Source organism: Diabrotica undecimpunctata, chromosome 7, assembly GCF_040954645.1.
Source record: "Diabrotica undecimpunctata isolate CICGRU chromosome 7, icDiaUnde3, whole genome shotgun sequence".
Classification (NCBI taxonomy): Eukaryota; Metazoa; Arthropoda; class Insecta; order Coleoptera; family Chrysomelidae; genus Diabrotica; species Diabrotica undecimpunctata.
The window spans coordinates 93,734,170-93,751,858 of record NC_092809.1 but is presented as its reverse complement, the minus strand read 5'-3'; the positions used below and the strand labels follow the sequence as shown (position 1 = coordinate 93,751,858).

Below are 17,689 nucleotides of genomic sequence, written 5' to 3'. Positions count from 1 at the left end.
TATCAAGTCCTTGTCGGCTTCGTCCATACATTTGGTCGAACTGGAATTTTTACGTTTTTTACTTGTTTCTATGGGATTTGATGTAATTGTTTTTACTGTAATCAGAGGTATTTTTGTCAAATCGCATATTTCACTCGTAGCGGAAGTTGTGTCAAGTCCTTTTTTAAGTAAGGTACTTTATATAGTTTTTACAATTTGCTTTGCATCTACACATAAATATTTCTTCTTTACTGGAACACTTAAAGAAGCCCCATTATTATTATCCCACTGACGTCACATAATGATAAAAAACGTAATGAATAAAATGAGTAATACTACTTAACACTTCCCGTGATACATAAAGACAAACAAATTTTATCAAGAACTCGTATTTAAATACTGGTTGGTATTTAGTTCCATAAACTTATTATATAAATACCTGAAATCCACTTAAAAGGTGATTAGCAAACCCGTCCCGAATTCAAAAACCCTCTTATTAGTACAGTTTCGTCAATATAAGCCTTATCTGTATTAGTGAAATTGTAATGAGTTTTAGTTGTACGCAATCAATAATAAGAAATGAAGATTGACAAATTTTACCAGGAAACATATTTAAATTTTACCTGAAACCGGGCCTTTTATACTATTATCGGTTAACCCAGGATGTTTATAATCAGTACTAATTGAAGTCAGTCATTTACTGCTAAACAAAGTTTACCTGCCACTATCAGGTTGTATCAACGGCATACCTAACGTCATCATGCGAATACTTTTTCTACGTATAAGTTAAACAACATTGGAGAAAGTATACAACCTTGACAAGGAAAAGACAGTTAAGATTTTATTTCACGTATAGGGAGCTTGCGCATCCGTTTATACGTATTTCAGCTCAATAGGCATCATCAGAACGGCTTTCGCAAGCGCTCTGAACGTGAAACAAATCTTTTCTGCCTTAGGAAGCAACTATAACATGGCTTCGTATAGACGCAATGTAGCGACATCTGATAATAAAATCGTAGACTAATTTTCGAAACCAAATTCAAGAATTCCGCTTTAATCTGTGCCTTCTAAGAATTGCAAGGCAAAAACAGACGTTGATAAAGGTGTTAAGTACCTTGCTTTACTCCCTTTTTATATTGTATTGTAGAATTATAGAAGTGTTGAGAAGGAAACTGAAATTATATTTTATTTTAGGCTTAGTTGAACGCGCAATTAGTGGTGAATGCACCAGTGAACCACAATGCCCTCATCCTTGTAGATGTGCTGATGGAATAGTTGATTGTAGACAAAAAGGACTAACAAAAGTTCCTGATCATCTTCCAGATGGTATAACAGAACTGTAAGTAACATAATTATCGTATTTTGTTCCATTTAACTGGGTTTTAATTAATTTATAAAGAAAAATTATTTACAAAAGTCTTTGGGGATTAAGATGTACATTATACTTCATTTCTTTTATAGTTCTTATGTTGATTATAAGTTGCTTTGTATAGAAAAATGAATAATGAATGTTGTATTTTCTTTTCAGGCGTTTTGAACAAAACGAAATTACCGAAATACCACCGAAAGCATTTGTTGTTCACAAACGACTGCGTAGGATGTAAGTTTTAAAAAATATATGTATTTTTACAGTATTATCATTAATCTTATGTTTCAGAGACTTAAGTAATAATAAAATATCGAAGATTGCCCCAGATGCCTTCCAAGGACTAAAAGCCTTAACATCGCTGTAAGTAAAATTCAGTCTAAATAAAATATAAGTATCTATATTCGTTGCCTAGTGTTTATATTATTGTACTAACTTCCAGTTAACATGACATCTATAAAAGTAACCCGACAATCTATTCTCAAACATTTTCTTTGATGACGTTTGTCTCACTGCTTTGGTAATTCTATGACATTTATTTTTGCAATATAAAACTCTAAAAAACATAGAATTTGTTTGTAATGTCATTGTGTTAGACAAAAAAGAAAAAAAATATCAGGATTGTCTAAAGCTATATCTGTAGCAATTACATATTTCTTTCCGGCATCATAAAAGCGGCTCTAATTTTATTTCCTGCTGTTTTATAAATACTTGAAGCTTTCTACTAATTTTAAGTGTCATTAAAGATGTCCTTAAATATTTAATAAGACAGTATACTGCATCTACCTTCTTTATTCTACAACCCCAATCAGAATTTTATTTCGTTATTATACTGTTCTTTGTAGTGTTTAGTCCTTTTTAACGAACATTATTTTAATGTTTTTTACAGAGTCTTATACGGTAATAAAATTAAGGATTTGCCTGCTGGGGTGTTTCAAGGATTAGTATCCCTGCAATTATTGTAAGTAATATAATGAAAACTCGCATTACCATTACTTAATAATATTTTTTTCTTTTAGGTTGCTAAATGCTAACGAAATTTCTTGTATACGAAAAGACACCTTCAGGGATCTACATAGCTTAAGTCTACTGTAAGTAAAAAATAAAATGAATATATCTAGTTGAAGTCTGAAATACGTAATACTTTAGCTATTCTGATTTTATTACGTACTAGTTTTTCATTGCTTCTTCGAATTGATTGTACAAAATCATGATTAGATAATGATTGTACATGATTACAAAAACAAGACCAAACATAAAATAAAGGAATTATTGAAAGCTGCCTTTTTCTATATAAAAGCTGTTTATAATTGATATGTAAAGATATTTAGTGTTTTCTGTATTTCTATGTTTCTTTCTTTTCTATCATCATCATCATCACAATGTAACGATTACTGTTTACTGTTGAATATAGGCCTTCTCCATGTCTCTTGATTATATTGTCGTTCTTTCCAGTGAAGATTCCATTGCCAGTGATTTCATTCAATCTCATTCTTACGAGATGCTTCATTTCATGTGTTTTCGTGAGCAGATCGGTTCGATAGGGGTTTTAGACACAGTAATACCAAAGTAGTGCCAAACTTTTATTTAATTCGTTTAGAAAGTTCAGTTCAATGGAGAGCACAAGTTCAAAACGAAAGCACAAAACGCACTGACTCTAAAAGACAAATGGGATATTATTAAGAGATGCGAGTCTGGTAAAACTCCTACTGCGCTATCTAGATTCTATTATATTTGACGAGCTACAGTGTACAGCATTATGAAAAACACAGAAAACATCGAAAAATTTATGAAATCTGTAGAGAATGATTCTATGGACAGAAAAACCCTTAAAATGAGTGAATTTCCTAATGTTGAAGAATAAAGCTAAGTTTTTATCAGGAATTAGCAAAGAAAACTAATTTTCGTGCTAGTCAAGGTTGGTTCAAAAACTTGAATACGGTTTTTGCAGATGAGTGGAGAGAAATTGAGTGCAGATGAGTGAGATATCTGAATTTATTCAGAATTTGAGCAAAAAAATCACCGAATAAGACATTATTCCTGAGTAACTTTATAACGCTGATGAAACCGGTCTAAACTGATGGCAACTTCCAATAAAAACATTTGTCACTTCAGACGGAAAAAAAGTTTGTAGTAGAGAACTTCAGAAAGAACGTCTCACTCTGATGGTATGCGCGAATGCATCAGGATCTCACAAATTTAAATTGATAATCTTGGGTCAGTAAGCTACTAATTACGTTCATATGGCAAAACTGTGCCTCGGTGACAAAATAAAGTTTTTCTGGATTGGTACAAGAACAGCTTTGTTCCCCAAGTTAAAGATGAACTAAGAAAAAAGAAACTGCCAGTGAATGCCGTCCTCTCGTTAGACAATGCTCCAGGACATTCTAATAAGGAAGAATTAAAAATCTAAACTGCCGATGGATATATCTAGGCAATTTACTTACCGAAAAATACTACTGCATTGATTTAGGCTCATGGATCAAAACATTAAAACTCTCAAGGACACTACAAGATATTGTAAGTCCACCTAATGCTGACATCACTTCAATTTTGAAAAAATTTAACATCAAAGATGCGATTACCAATGCTGCGTCTGCCTGGCAGCAAGTCAAGCCTACTACATTGATTAAATCGTGGAAGAATATTTGGCCCAACAACCCATACCTTCCAATAGAAGTTAACAAAGAATCCAATGACGAACCTGTGCAAGTTGCACTAGATGCTGCCCTTCAAATTTAAAACGATGTGAAAGAATCATCAGAATCAGAAAACGATATTCATCAGAATCAAGAGAAGCTTTCCAAGAGTGGATTTTAGATGACAATTTCAATGCTAACTTGTGCTGACAGATGAAGAAATAATTAAAGAAATGTTAGAATCTGATGAACACGTGACCCACCAAGCTCAAGATGAAGAATCTTTCACCGTCAACTGTGATGCTATATTGTCTGAAAACACTTTGATGCGTTGGTGCGAGGAGAGAGCATATAACTTATGCTCTTGTATTTTGAATGGAATTTTGATGTTAAGGGAGATACAAGAACAAGCAATGACAGACTGTCTAAACAAGAAAAAGCAAAAGACAATTAAGGATTTCTTCAAATTGTGAGCACAGTACATATGTATTTACATAGGTCCATAATTAATCTACCTTAGTTGCGGCATTTAGTTATTAGTAGGTATGTTTATAAGTTTTAGTTAGCCGAAATGGGTGCTTCATTTGCATATTAATCTTGGTAGCATTTTACTCATAAAATTTAAGAATATTGCAATTGTTGAAAACAATGCCAAATATATATAATCACTTTCGGTAATCCAGACCCTTTTGGTAATCCTTCACCCCTTTGGTCCCATACCTGTCGAATTATCAACAACTGTATTATTTATTCTATGAGCTTTCTTCTTCTTCTTCAGCCTTAAGTAATCCAACTTTTGACATAGGCCTCCCCCAAATCAATCCCATGTTTTCTACTTTGCTCCACTTGCTTCCAGTTGTGTCCTCCGATTTTCTTAATGTCATCAGCCCATCTCATTTGTGGTCTTCCTCCGCTTCTCTTTCCTAATCATGGTCTCCATTGTTGTATTTCGTGGTTCCATCTTTTATCCTTCAGTCGGGCATTGAATCCTGCGAAGCTCCATTTTAATTTGGTACCATGTTCTCTTGCGTCTTTTACTTTGGTTTTGCTTCTAATACATTTGTTTGTTTTTTTGTCTATAAGTATCACCACGAGCATTGATCTTTCCATCGCTCTTTGTGCTATTACTATTTTATCCATATTAGACTTGGTGAGTGTCCACGTCTGTGAACCATACATGAGTATAGGGAGGATACACTGATCGTAAATTCTGGTTTTCAAATATTGTTCTATTTTAGTGCTCTTCAAGATCCAACTCAGTTTTCCAAATCCTGCCCACGCTAACCTTATTCTTCTGGTAATTTCGGCTGTTTGATTTTCTTTGTTAACTTTCATTATCTGTCCCAGATAGATGTATTCGCTTACTGTTTCTAAATTTATGTCGTTTAACGTTATTTCTCTAATGTTCGGTGTATTTGTCATTATTTTTGTTTTTTCCAAGTTCATCTTAAAACCTTCTTTGTCCGAAGCTTGAAATAGTTGCGTCATCATGGTCTGCAGTTCTTCGAAACTTGTAGCGAATATTACAATATCATCAGCGTATCTCAAATGACTCAGTTTTCTTCGATTAACATTTATTCTTTTATCTGCCCAGTTAATTTCTTTGAACACGTCTTCAAGTCCAAGTGTAAATAGCTTTGGTGAGATAACATCTCCCTGACGAACTCCTATGTTGATTGGTATAGCTTTGGTTTCGCATCTATTTGTATTTTCATTTGTATTTTCTTGTAAATATTTTGTATAAGCATTCTGTATCGGGAGTCTATCCTGCAGTTGGTCATAGCTCTCTCTATTGCCCAAAGTTATATGGAGTCAAATGCCTTTTCGTAATCAACGAAGCCAATGTATAAGTTCAAGTGATATTCATTGGCTTTCTCTATTAGCGTTCTGACTGTAAGAAGATGATCCGCTGTACTGTAACCCTTTCGGAATCCTGCCTGCTCTACCGGTTGATAGCTATCGAGCTAACGTTAACCTGTTAGTTATTAAAAAAAAAGAAAAGAGGTTATTCTTTGTATGTGGGTATATTTTATTTTATAAAAACCCTTAAAAGGGCAACATTACAAGCACGAACGTTTTCGGAACAACTGTTCCATCATCAGGTTAAAATGCCTAAAATAAGTATAAACCATTTAGTTACAACAAACGTGGTTTAAAATTTTGACTAAGGTTAAAAACAATGAAATGGTTATACTTACAGGTTAACATGCCTGAGCCACCAAAATATTTGGGTAAAAACCCTTTAAATTTAAAAATGTTACCGAAGAATGTACATGATGTTTATAATATTATATGATGTTTAATATTTTAATTAGATTTTACTTCAGGTAACATACACCCATGCTTAAATGAGTTCCAGTGTCCGGAGAGTACACCTCTTCAAACGGACTACGGTTGGCAACTGATTGATGAAATACTCATGAGCGGTGTCAGAAACAAAATGTCAATGAACCATGAAACAGTGTTAGTTAAACATTATATTACTACAGCCAAAAGATTAAAAAAAAAAAAAACTGTGATGATATTAAAATGATAACAGTAATCCAGGTATTGGAGTTTAAAAATTTCTCTATAATTATTTAATATTGGATGTAAAAGATGTAAATTACTGGTGTTATTGAAGGTCATGTATAAGAAGATGACGTATGTATTAGGCAGCTTATTTTACTCTTTATCGTATGGAGTGTGGTCTAAAAGGTGTAATTTGTGAAGAATTAGCTGAAATATATGGAAATGTCCTTTTATGTTGCTAACATCTAGGACAAGGAAGAATAATTAGTATATATTTGTAGCTAATGTAAGACTTTTTTTAAGTAGATGAAATTGTTTAATACTGCTAGTATCGTAAAAAATTTTTTAATATAAGTGAGTCCAATAGTTTGAGAAAAAATGATTGAAAATCTTCCGGCTGAAGGAATTAAAGTTATAATTTATGTGATTAAATTTAAAAATTTTATGGAAAGACTGAGATCCTCAGAGACCTGGCAGGAATAACAGTAAATGGAATGACTAAAGAATAAAGGGGAATGGGTTAAAGGGAAATGAATGAGTTAATCAACAAAATTAGAGATGATAGAGGTCCTTCATGCTTAAAGCATCTAGCACCCTGAACAAAATATATTTTGGTTGTGTTAAAATCTGATACATAAAAGTTTGAAATTTTATTTGTGAGTATGGTGTAGTAAGTTGTTGACTAAGAGAGGGGGGAGCAATGGTTGATTAAAGGTTTAGGTAAAGTGGGAGAAAGTGAATTCTGATGAATTGCTGGATTGTGTTTAAATGTTTACTGAGTTTGGAACTAATGGGTGGATGGTAGATATATGAAAAGACAGAGAACTAGCAAAAGAAAAAAAAAAAAAAAAAAAAAAAAAAAAGAATGGACAGGAATATGGTGCAAAAGTGAAGATTGTAAAATAATGAAATAGTGAGGTATAAAAGATATGATGTTAACAATAGGGGGCTGAAAAATTCTTTGGAGGGAGTGTTTTGACAGTAGTGTAGAGAGGATGGTTGTTTTTAAAAACAATAATTGTTGAGAAGGATTAAGGTGTTGACATTTATAGAGGAAAGACAGATGAAGAAGATGGGGTAAATTTGAGAAGTGTGGGTTATGAAAAGAGTTGTCGGTGTAAGGGTTGAAAGTCACGGTTGAAAGATACATGGCGATTAACGCAGTTGGGGCTTCTTTGCTTTTCCTTGACTATTTCCAAGTCTTCATATAAATCTAATTTTAGAAAATTTTTTTGGGGTATATTATGTAACAAAGAGACGTCTTCTGGTATGTTGAGGGTATGTTTATGTTGTGCAAGATGTTGTGAGAAGGTGGAAGTGTTCTCTTTTTTAGTGTGTTCTTGGGAACGGGAAGTTAGTGATCTACAGGTTCTACCTATATATGTAGCATCACAATCAGAGCACTGTAATTTGTAAACACCACTACGATCCATGTAGTTGATGCAATCTTTTGAATTGGTTAAACATTGTCCTAGATTGTTCAGGACTTTAAAAGAAATGTGGGTATTCTCAACAGATCTTTTTAGAATATATCTGATATCTCCAGAAAGACGTTCTTGAAGGTAAGGTAAGGAAGCATAATGAGGTTTAATGGACAAGTCTCTGGGGAACGCAGCCTCTCTCAAAAGTTTGAGTTGTTTTTTATTAATAAGTTTGTTAATGAGGTTGGGGTCATACCCATTGTTGGATGCTATTTGTTTTAGAATATTGAGTTCTGTTTGGTAGTTAGATTGTGATAGTGGGATTGTTTCTAGGCGGTGAATATAACTATGGAAGGCTGCATATTTATGTGACATTGGGTGGTTGGAAGATAAAGGTATGATATGATCGGTTTGTGTAGGTTTCCTATAGATACTGAAATCGAAATGGTCGTTTAATCTGGTAATAGTAAGGTCGAGGAAATTAATTGATTGAGACGACTCTAGTTCCATGGTGAACTTTATATTTGGGTGGATTTGATTTATTTTGGAGAGTAATAGATCAGCTGAATTCGAGTTACCTGATATGAAGACTAAACAGTCATCAACATATCGAAACCAATGGAGGATTTCAGGATTTTTCATAATGTGTGTGGATTCTAAGTGATCCATAAATATATCAGCTAGGAGAGGAGAAAGGCAACTACCCATGGCTAAGCCATCAGGTTGTCTGTAAAATTTACTATTGAAAACAAAAAAGTCTTGAGCTAGACAAGTTTGTAATAATTGAATAATTGAGTTAGTGGTAGACATAGTGATAGAATTTGCTCGTAGAAGAGAGTGGACCAGATTAATAGTTTCTTGTTTGGGGACTGAAGTAAACAAATTGCTGACATCAAATGAAAGCATTGTGATGTTGGGATGAAGATTTATTTGTTGGAGATTGTTGACTAGATGAATTGTATTTTTGACTGAAAAGCGAGGGGTGAAGTTCGTCATATTGTTAATGAGATTCAATATGAATTTTGACAGGATAGAAACGGGAGTGTTTATAAAACTAACAACAGGACGAATGGGAATTCCCTCTTTGTGTATCTTAGGTAAACCATACAATCTGGGTGTTAATGGGTTGCTAGGTATTTTATAATATGGAGCATCATGTTCTGACAAAAATTCTGTGAAAAGTTTATTGGTAGCTTTGATTTTATTAATGAACTTTTTTGTTGGATCTTCGGGGAGTGGAGTGAAATTGTTATCTGAAAGAAATGTAGTGACCTTGTCGTTATATAACTTCTGATCAAGAATGACTAGACAATTGCCTTTGTCTGCTTTACTAATGATTAAATTATGGGATTTAATTTTGTTTTGAATAGACTTGAGGATATGGAGTTGGTCTTTCTGTTTTTTGTATGAAAATTGTGGAAAAGGAACGTTGAATGAATAATTTTGAGAAGTAGAAGGTAGGTTGATGGATGATGAGTTGTGGGATGTGTTAGATGTTGTGTTGGTAGTAGAGATATTGAAAGAAGTAGAAGTTGATGGGAAATTTTTGTTTTTGAATTTGAATATGGTTTTGTAGCAGGAGTTTCTAATTGAAGTTTTTTGGTTTAGAGGGACTGAGAGATTCTGTATGATAACATCTAGCTCAATGGAGAGACTCTGAAGGTCCTTTTCAGAAACCTTCCTCGGAATTGAGTATTTGAGACCTAGATTCAATAAGTCGAGTTCATTTTTATCAAAAGTTACGGAGGATAGATTTTTGAGCCTAGGGTGAAATTGAAAATTAGAAAATTTAGTTTTGTTCTTGTTACTGTTATTATTTTGTGAATTAGATGCATTATTAATGAGTTTATTGAGTTTAGATTTAAGTTTACTGAATTTAATAGAGGTTACACTGTCCATTTTGTCCTGAACATCATTCAAGAGGTTACTTAAGTTATCAAAACCTATGGATTCAAGTAAAAAGTCATATGTTACCTTAAGTTTACAGTTTAAAAAGTTAAGTTTTCCATAATGGTTGCAAATCTCCTTCTTTAAGATTTTTAGTTGAAAGGTGTTCCTTAAGGTGGTTGGAACATTTCCTGGTGTTTTAATTCTACAAAAGGTTGGAAAAACTTTGTAGTTGATACATTGTGAGATGAACCATATATCCAACTTGAGAGTACATCTTTTAGTGGCTAAGCGCATGTATTGAAGAGCCAAGTTGACCATACCGTCAATTAACAAAATCCACAAGGAAAATAATTCCTGTAGCTGGCTGTATACCACGTATAACAAAAGAGGTTATTCTTTGTATGTGGGTATATTTTATTTTATAAAAACCCTTAAAAGGGCAACATTACAAGCACGAACGTTTTCGGAACAACTGTTCCATCATCAGGTTAAAATGCCTAAAATAAGTATAAACCATTTAGTTACAACAAACGTGGTTTAAAATTTTGACTAAGGTTAAAAACAATGAAATGGTTATACTTACAGGTTAACATGCCTGAGCCACCAAAATATTTGGGTAAAAACCCTTTAAATTTAAAAATGTTACCGAAGAATGTACATGATGTTTATAATATTATATGATGTTTAATATTTTAATTAGATTTTACTTCAGGTAACATACACCCATGCTTAAATGAGTTCCAGTGTCCGGAGAGTACACCTCTTCAAACGGACTACGGTTGGCAACTGATTGATGAAATACTCATGAGCGGTGTCAGAAACAAAATGTCAATGAACCATGAAACAGTGTTAGTTAAACATTATATTACTACAGCCAAAAGATTAAAAAAAAAAACTGTGATGATATTAAAATGATAACAGTAATCCAGGTATTGGAGTTTAAAAATTTCTCTATAATTATTTAATATTGGATGTAAAAGATGTAAATTACTGGTGTTATTGAAGGTCATGTATAAGAAGATGACGTATGTATTAGGCAGCTTATTTTACTCTTTATCGTATGGAGTGTGGTCTAAAAGGTGTAATTTGTGAAGAATTAGCTGAAATATATGGAAATGTCCTTTTATGTTGCTAACATCTAGGACAAGGAAGAATAATTAGTATATATTTGTAGCTAATGTAAGACTTTTTTTAAGTAGATGAAATTGTTTAATACTGCTAGTATCGTAAAAAATTTTTTAATATAAGTGAGTCCAATAGTTTGAGAAAAAATGATTGAAAATCTTCCGGCTGAAGGAATTAAAGTTATAATTTATGTGATTAAATTTAAAAATTTTATGGAAAGACTGAGATCCTCAGAGACCTGGCAGGAATAACAGTAAATGGAATGACTAAAGAATAAAGGGGAATGGGTTAAAGGGAAATGAATGAGTTAATCAACAAAATTAGAGATGATAGAGGTCCTTCATGCTTAAAGCATCTAGCACCCTGAACAAAATATATTTTGGTTGTGTTAAAATCTGATACATAAAAGTTTGAAATTTTATTTGTGAGTATGGTGTAGTAAGTTGTTGACTAAGAGAGGGGGGAGCAATGGTTGATTAAAGGTTTAGGTAAAGTGGGAGAAAGTGAATTCTGATGAATTGCTGGATTGTGTTTAAATGTTTACTGAGTTTGGAACTAATGGGTGGATGGTAGATATATGAAAAGACAGAGAACTAGCAAAAGAAAAAAAAAAAAAAAAAAAAAAAAAAAAAAAAAAAAGAATGGACAGGAATATGGTGCAAAAGTGAAGATTGTAAAATAATGAAATAGTGAGGTATAAAAGATATGATGTTAACAATAGGGGGCTGAAAAATTCTTTGGAGGGAGTGTTTTGACAGTAGTGTAGAGAGGATGGTTGTTTTTAAAAACAATAATTGTTGAGAAGGATTAAGGTGTTGACATTTATAGAGGAAAGACAGATGAAGAAGATGGGGTAAATTTGAGAAGTGTGGGTTATGAAAAGAGTTGTCGGTGTAAGGGTTGAAAGTCACGGTTGAAAGATACATGGCGATTAACGCAGTTGGGGCTTCTTTGCTTTTCCTTGACTATTTCCAAGTCTTCATATAAATCTAATTTTAGAAAATTTTTTTGGGGTATATTATGTAACAAAGAGACGTCTTCTGGTATGTTGAGGGTATGTTTATGTTGTGCAAGATGTTGTGAGAAGGTGGAAGTGTTCTCTTTTTTAGTGTGTTCTTGGGAACGGGAAGTTAGTGATCTACAGGTTCTACCTATATATGTAGCATCACAATCAGAGCACTGTAATTTGTAAACACCACTACGATCCATGTAGTTGATGCAATCTTTTGAATTGGTTAAACATTGTCCTAGATTGTTCAGGACTTTAAAAGAAATGTGGGTATTCTCAACAGATCTTTTTAGAATATATCTGATATCTCCAGAAAGACGTTCTTGAAGGTAAGGTAAGGAAGCATAATGAGGTTTAATGGACAAGTCTCTGGGGAACGCAGCCTCTCTCAAAAGTTTGAGTTGTTTTTTATTAATAAGTTTGTTAATGAGGTTGGGGTCATACCCATTGTTGGATGCTATTTGTTTTAGAATATTGAGTTCTGTTTGGTAGTTAGATTGTGATAGTGGGATTGTTTCTAGGCGGTGAATATAACTATGGAAGGCTGCATATTTATGTGACATTGGGTGGTTGGAAGATAAAGGTATGATATGATCGGTTTGTGTAGGTTTCCTATAGATACTGAAATCGAAATGGTCGTTTAATCTGGTAATAGTAAGGTCGAGGAAATTAATTGATTGAGACGACTCTAGTTCCATGGTGAACTTTATATTTGGGTGGATTTGATTTATTTTGGAGAGTAATAGATCAGCTGAATTCGAGTTACCTGATATGAAGACTAAACAGTCATCAACATATCGAAACCAATGGAGGATTTCAGGATTTTTCATAATGTGTGTGGATTCTAAGTGATCCATAAATATATCAGCTAGGAGAGGAGAAAGGCAACTACCCATGGCTAAGCCATCAGGTTGTCTGTAAAATTTACTATTGAAAACAAAAAAGTCTTGAGCTAGACAAGTTTGTAATAATTGAATAATTGAGTTAGTGGTAGACATAGTGATAGAATTTGCTCGTAGAAGAGAGTGGACCAGATTAATAGTTTCTTGTTTGGGGACTGAAGTAAACAAATTGCTGACATCAAATGAAAGCATTGTGATGTTGGGATGAAGATTTATTTGTTGGAGATTGTTGACTAGATGAATTGTATTTTTGACTGAAAAGCGAGGGGTGAAGTTCGTCATATTGTTAATGAGATTCAATATGAATTTTGACAGGATAGAAACGGGAGTGTTTATAAAACTAACAACAGGACGAATGGGAATTCCCTCTTTGTGTATCTTAGGTAAACCATACAATCTGGGTGTTAATGGGTTGCTAGGTATTTTATAATATGGAGCATCATGTTCTGACAAAAATTCTGTGAAAAGTTTATTGGTAGCTTTGATTTTATTAATGAACTTTTTTGTTGGATCTTCGGGGAGTGGAGTGAAATTGTTATCTGAAAGAAATGTAGTGACCTTGTCGTTATATAACTTCTGATCAAGAATGACTAGACAATTGCCTTTGTCTGCTTTACTAATGATTAAATTATGGGATTTAATTTTGTTTTGAATAGACTTGAGGATATGGAGTTGGTCTTTCTGTTTTTTGTATGAAAATTGTGGAAAAGGAACGTTGAATGAATAATTTTGAGAAGTAGAAGGTAGGTTGATGGATGATGAGTTGTGGGATGTGTTAGATGTTGTGTTGGTAGTAGAGATATTGAAAGAAGTAGAAGTTGATGGGAAATTTTTGTTTTTGAATTTGAATATGGTTTTGTAGCAGGAGTTTCTAATTGAAGTTTTTTGGTTTAGAGGGACTGAGAGATTCTGTATGATAACATCTAGCTCAATGGAGAGACTCTGAAGGTCCTTTTCAGAAACCTTCCTCGGAATTGAGTATTTGAGACCTAGATTCAATAAGTCGAGTTCATTTTTATCAAAAGTTACGGAGGATAGATTTTTGAGCCTAGGGTGAAATTGAAAATTAGAAAATTTAGTTTTGTTCTTGTTACTGTTATTATTTTGTGAATTAGATGCATTATTAATGAGTTTATTGAGTTTAGATTTAAGTTTACTGAATTTAATAGAGGTTACACTGTCCATTTTGTCCTGAACATCATTCAAGAGGTTACTTAAGTTATCAAAACCTATGGATTCAAGTAAAAAGTCATATGTTACCTTAAGTTTACAGTTTAAAAAGTTAAGTTTTCCATAATGGTTGCAAATCTCCTTCTTTAAGATTTTTAGTTGAAAGGTGTTCCTTAAGGTGGTTGGAACATTTCCTGGTGTTTTAATTCTACAAAAGGTTGGAAAAACTTTGTAGTTGATACATTGTGAGATGAACCATATATCCAACTTGAGAGTACATCTTTTAGTGGCTAAGCGCATGTATTGAAGAGCCAAGTTGACCATACCGTCAATTAACAAAATCCACAAGGAAAATAATTCCTGTAGCTGGCTGTATACCACGTATAACAAAAGAGGTTATTCTTTGTATGTGGGTATATTTTATTTTATAAAAACCCTTAAAAGGGCAACATTACAAGCACGAACGTTTTCGGAACAACTGTTCCATCATCAGGTTAAAATGCCTAAAATAAGTATAAACCATTTAGTTACAACAAACGTGGTTTAAAATTTTGACTAAGGTTAAAAACAATGAAATGGTTATACTTACAGGTTAACATGCCTGAGCCACCAAAATATTTGGGTAAAAACCCTTTAAATTTAAAAATGTTACCGAAGAATGTACATGATGTTTATAATATTATATGATGTTTAATATTTTAATTAGATTTTACTTCAGGTAACATACACCCATGCTTAAATGAGTTCCAGTGTCCGGAGAGTACACCTCTTCAAACGGACTACGGTTGGCAACTGATTGATGAAATACTCATGAGCGGTGTCAGAAACAAAATGTCAATGAACCATGAAACAGTGTTAGTTAAACATTATATTACTACAGCCAAAAGATTAAAAAAAAAAAAAACTGTGATGATATTAAAATGATAACAGTAATCCAGGTATTGGAGTTTAAAAATTTCTCTATAATTATTTAATATTGGATGTAAAAGATGTAAATTACTGGTGTTATTGAAGGTCATGTATAAGAAGATGACGTATGTATTAGGCAGCTTATTTTACTCTTTATCGTATGGAGTGTGGTCTAAAAGGTGTAATTTGTGAAGAATTAGCTGAAATATATGGAAATGTCCTTTTATGTTGCTAACATCTAGGACAAGGAAGAATAATTAGTATATATTTGTAGCTAATGTAAGACTTTTTTTAAGTAGATGAAATTGTTTAATACTGCTAGTATCGTAAAAAATTTTTTAATATAAGTGAGTCCAATAGTTTGAGAAAAAATGATTGAAAATCTTCCGGCTGAAGGAATTAAAGTTATAATTTATGTGATTAAATTTAAAAATTTTATGGAAAGACTGAGATCCTCAGAGACCTGGCAGGAATAACAGTAAATGGAATGACTAAAGAATAAAGGGGAATGGGTTAAAGGGAAATGAATGAGTTAATCAACAAAATTAGAGATGATAGAGGTCCTTCATGCTTAAAGCATCTAGCACCCTGAACAAAATATATTTTGGTTGTGTTAAAATCTGATACATAAAAGTTTGAAATTTTATTTGTGAGTATGGTGTAGTAAGTTGTTGACTAAGAGAGGGGGGAGCAATGGTTGATTAAAGGTTTAGGTAAAGTGGGAGAAAGTGAATTCTGATGAATTGCTGGATTGTGTTTAAATGTTTACTGAGTTTGGAACTAATGGGTGGATGGTAGATATATGAAAAGACAGAGAACTAGCAAAAGAAAAAAAAAAAAAAAAAAAAAAAGAATGGACAGGAATATGGTGCAAAAGTGAAGATTGTAAAATAATGAAATAGTGAGGTATAAAAGATATGATGTTAACAATAGGGGGCTGAAAAATTCTTTGGAGGGAGTGTTTTGACAGTAGTGTAGAGAGGATGGTTGTTTTTAAAAACAATAATTGTTGAGAAGGATTAAGGTGTTGACATTTATAGAGGAAAGACAGATGAAGAAGATGGGGTAAATTTGAGAAGTGTGGGTTATGAAAAGAGTTGTCGGTGTAAGGGTTGAAAGTCACGGTTGAAAGATACATGGCGATTAACGCAGTTGGGGCTTCTTTGCTTTTCCTTGACTATTTCCAAGTCTTCATATAAATCTAATTTTAGAAAATTTTTTTGGGGTATATTATGTAACAAAGAGACGTCTTCTGGTATGTTGAGGGTATGTTTATGTTGTGCAAGATGTTGTGAGAAGGTGGAAGTGTTCTCTTTTTTAGTGTGTTCTTGGGAACGGGAAGTTAGTGATCTACAGGTTCTACCTATATATGTAGCATCACAATCAGAGCACTGTAATTTGTAAACACCACTACGATCCATGTAGTTGATGCAATCTTTTGAATTGGTTAAACATTGTCCTAGATTGTTCAGGACTTTAAAAGAAATGTGGGTATTCTCAACAGATCTTTTTAGAATATATCTGATATCTCCAGAAAGACGTTCTTGAAGGTAAGGTAAGGAAGCATAATGAGGTTTAATGGACAAGTCTCTGGGGAACGCAGCCTCTCTCAAAAGTTTGAGTTGTTTTTTATTAATAAGTTTGTTAATGAGGTTGGGGTCATACCCATTGTTGGATGCTATTTGTTTTAGAATATTGAGTTCTGTTTGGTAGTTAGATTGTGATAGTGGGATTGTTTCTAGGCGGTGAATATAACTATGGAAGGCTGCATATTTATGTGACATTGGGTGGTTGGAAGATAAAGGTATGATATGATCGGTTTGTGTAGGTTTCCTATAGATACTGAAATCGAAATGGTCGTTTAATCTGGTAATAGTAAGGTCGAGGAAATTAATTGATTGAGACGACTCTAGTTCCATGGTGAACTTTATATTTGGGTGGATTTGATTTATTTTGGAGAGTAATAGATCAGCTGAATTCGAGTTACCTGATATGAAGACTAAACAGTCATCAACATATCGAAACCAATGGAGGATTTCAGGATTTTTCATAATGTGTGTGGATTCTAAGTGATCCATAAATATATCAGCTAGGAGAGGAGAAAGGCAACTACCCATGGCTAAGCCATCAGGTTGTCTGTAAAATTTACTATTGAAAACAAAAAAGTCTTGAGCTAGACAAGTTTGTAATAATTGAATAATTGAGTTAGTGGTAGACATAGTGATAGAATTTGCTCGTAGAAGAGAGTGGACCAGATTAATAGTTTCTTGTTTGGGGACTGAAGTAAACAAATTGCTGACATCAAATGAAAGCATTGTGATGTTGGGATGAAGATTTATTTGTTGGAGATTGTTGACTAGATGAATTGTATTTTTGACTGAAAAGCGAGGGGTGAAGTTCGTCATATTGTTAATGAGATTCAATATGAATTTTGACAGGATAGAAACGGGAGTGTTTATAAAACTAACAACAGGACGAATGGGAATTCCCTCTTTGTGTATCTTAGGTAAACCATACAATCTGGGTGTTAATGGGTTGCTAGGTATTTTATAATATGGAGCATCATGTTCTGACAAAAATTCTGTGAAAAGTTTATTGGTAGCTTTGATTTTATTAATGAACTTTTTTGTTGGATCTTCGGGGAGTGGAGTGAAATTGTTATCTGAAAGAAATGTAGTGACCTTGTCGTTATATTCCATATATTTCAGCTAATTCTTCACAAATTACACCTTTTAGACCACACTCCATACGATAAAGAGTAAAATAAG

At 33.2% G+C, this 17,689-nt stretch overlaps 2 protein-coding genes across 2 annotated transcripts in view; one reads left to right on the top strand and one right to left on the bottom strand.

Annotated features, from left to right (window-relative positions):
* The window catches only part of sli (slit guidance ligand), a 138,739-nt gene that overhangs the window by 54,658 nt on the left and 66,392 nt on the right, over positions 1–17,689 (top strand). The window contains exons 8-12 of the mRNA XM_072539113.1: positions 1,174–1,318; positions 1,508–1,579; positions 1,637–1,708; positions 2,235–2,306; positions 2,365–2,436. Of these exons, the coding sequence (XP_072395214.1) occupies positions 1,174–1,318; positions 1,508–1,579; positions 1,637–1,708; positions 2,235–2,306; positions 2,365–2,436 (433 nt within the window). The remainder of the gene's footprint in view (positions 1–1,173; positions 1,319–1,507; positions 1,580–1,636; positions 1,709–2,234; positions 2,307–2,364; positions 2,437–17,689) is intronic.
* LOC140445597 (uncharacterized) lies at positions 11,557–15,739 on the bottom strand. The gene is made up of 2 exons (XM_072537773.1): positions 14,602–15,739; positions 11,557–14,515 (listed from the first exon to the last, which is right to left on the bottom strand). Exon 2 carries the CDS (start codon positions 14,334–14,336, stop codon positions 11,805–11,807), a length of 2,532 nt encoding a protein of 843 aa, XP_072393874.1. The 5' UTR covers positions 14,337–14,515; positions 14,602–15,739; the 3' UTR covers positions 11,557–11,804.

What these genes read in the sequence shown, in the direction of transcription:
- LOC140445597 (XM_072537773.1), bottom strand. Translation starts at nt 14,336, where the DNA reads ATGGTCAACTTGGCTCTTCAATACATGCGCTTAGCCACTAAAAGATGT.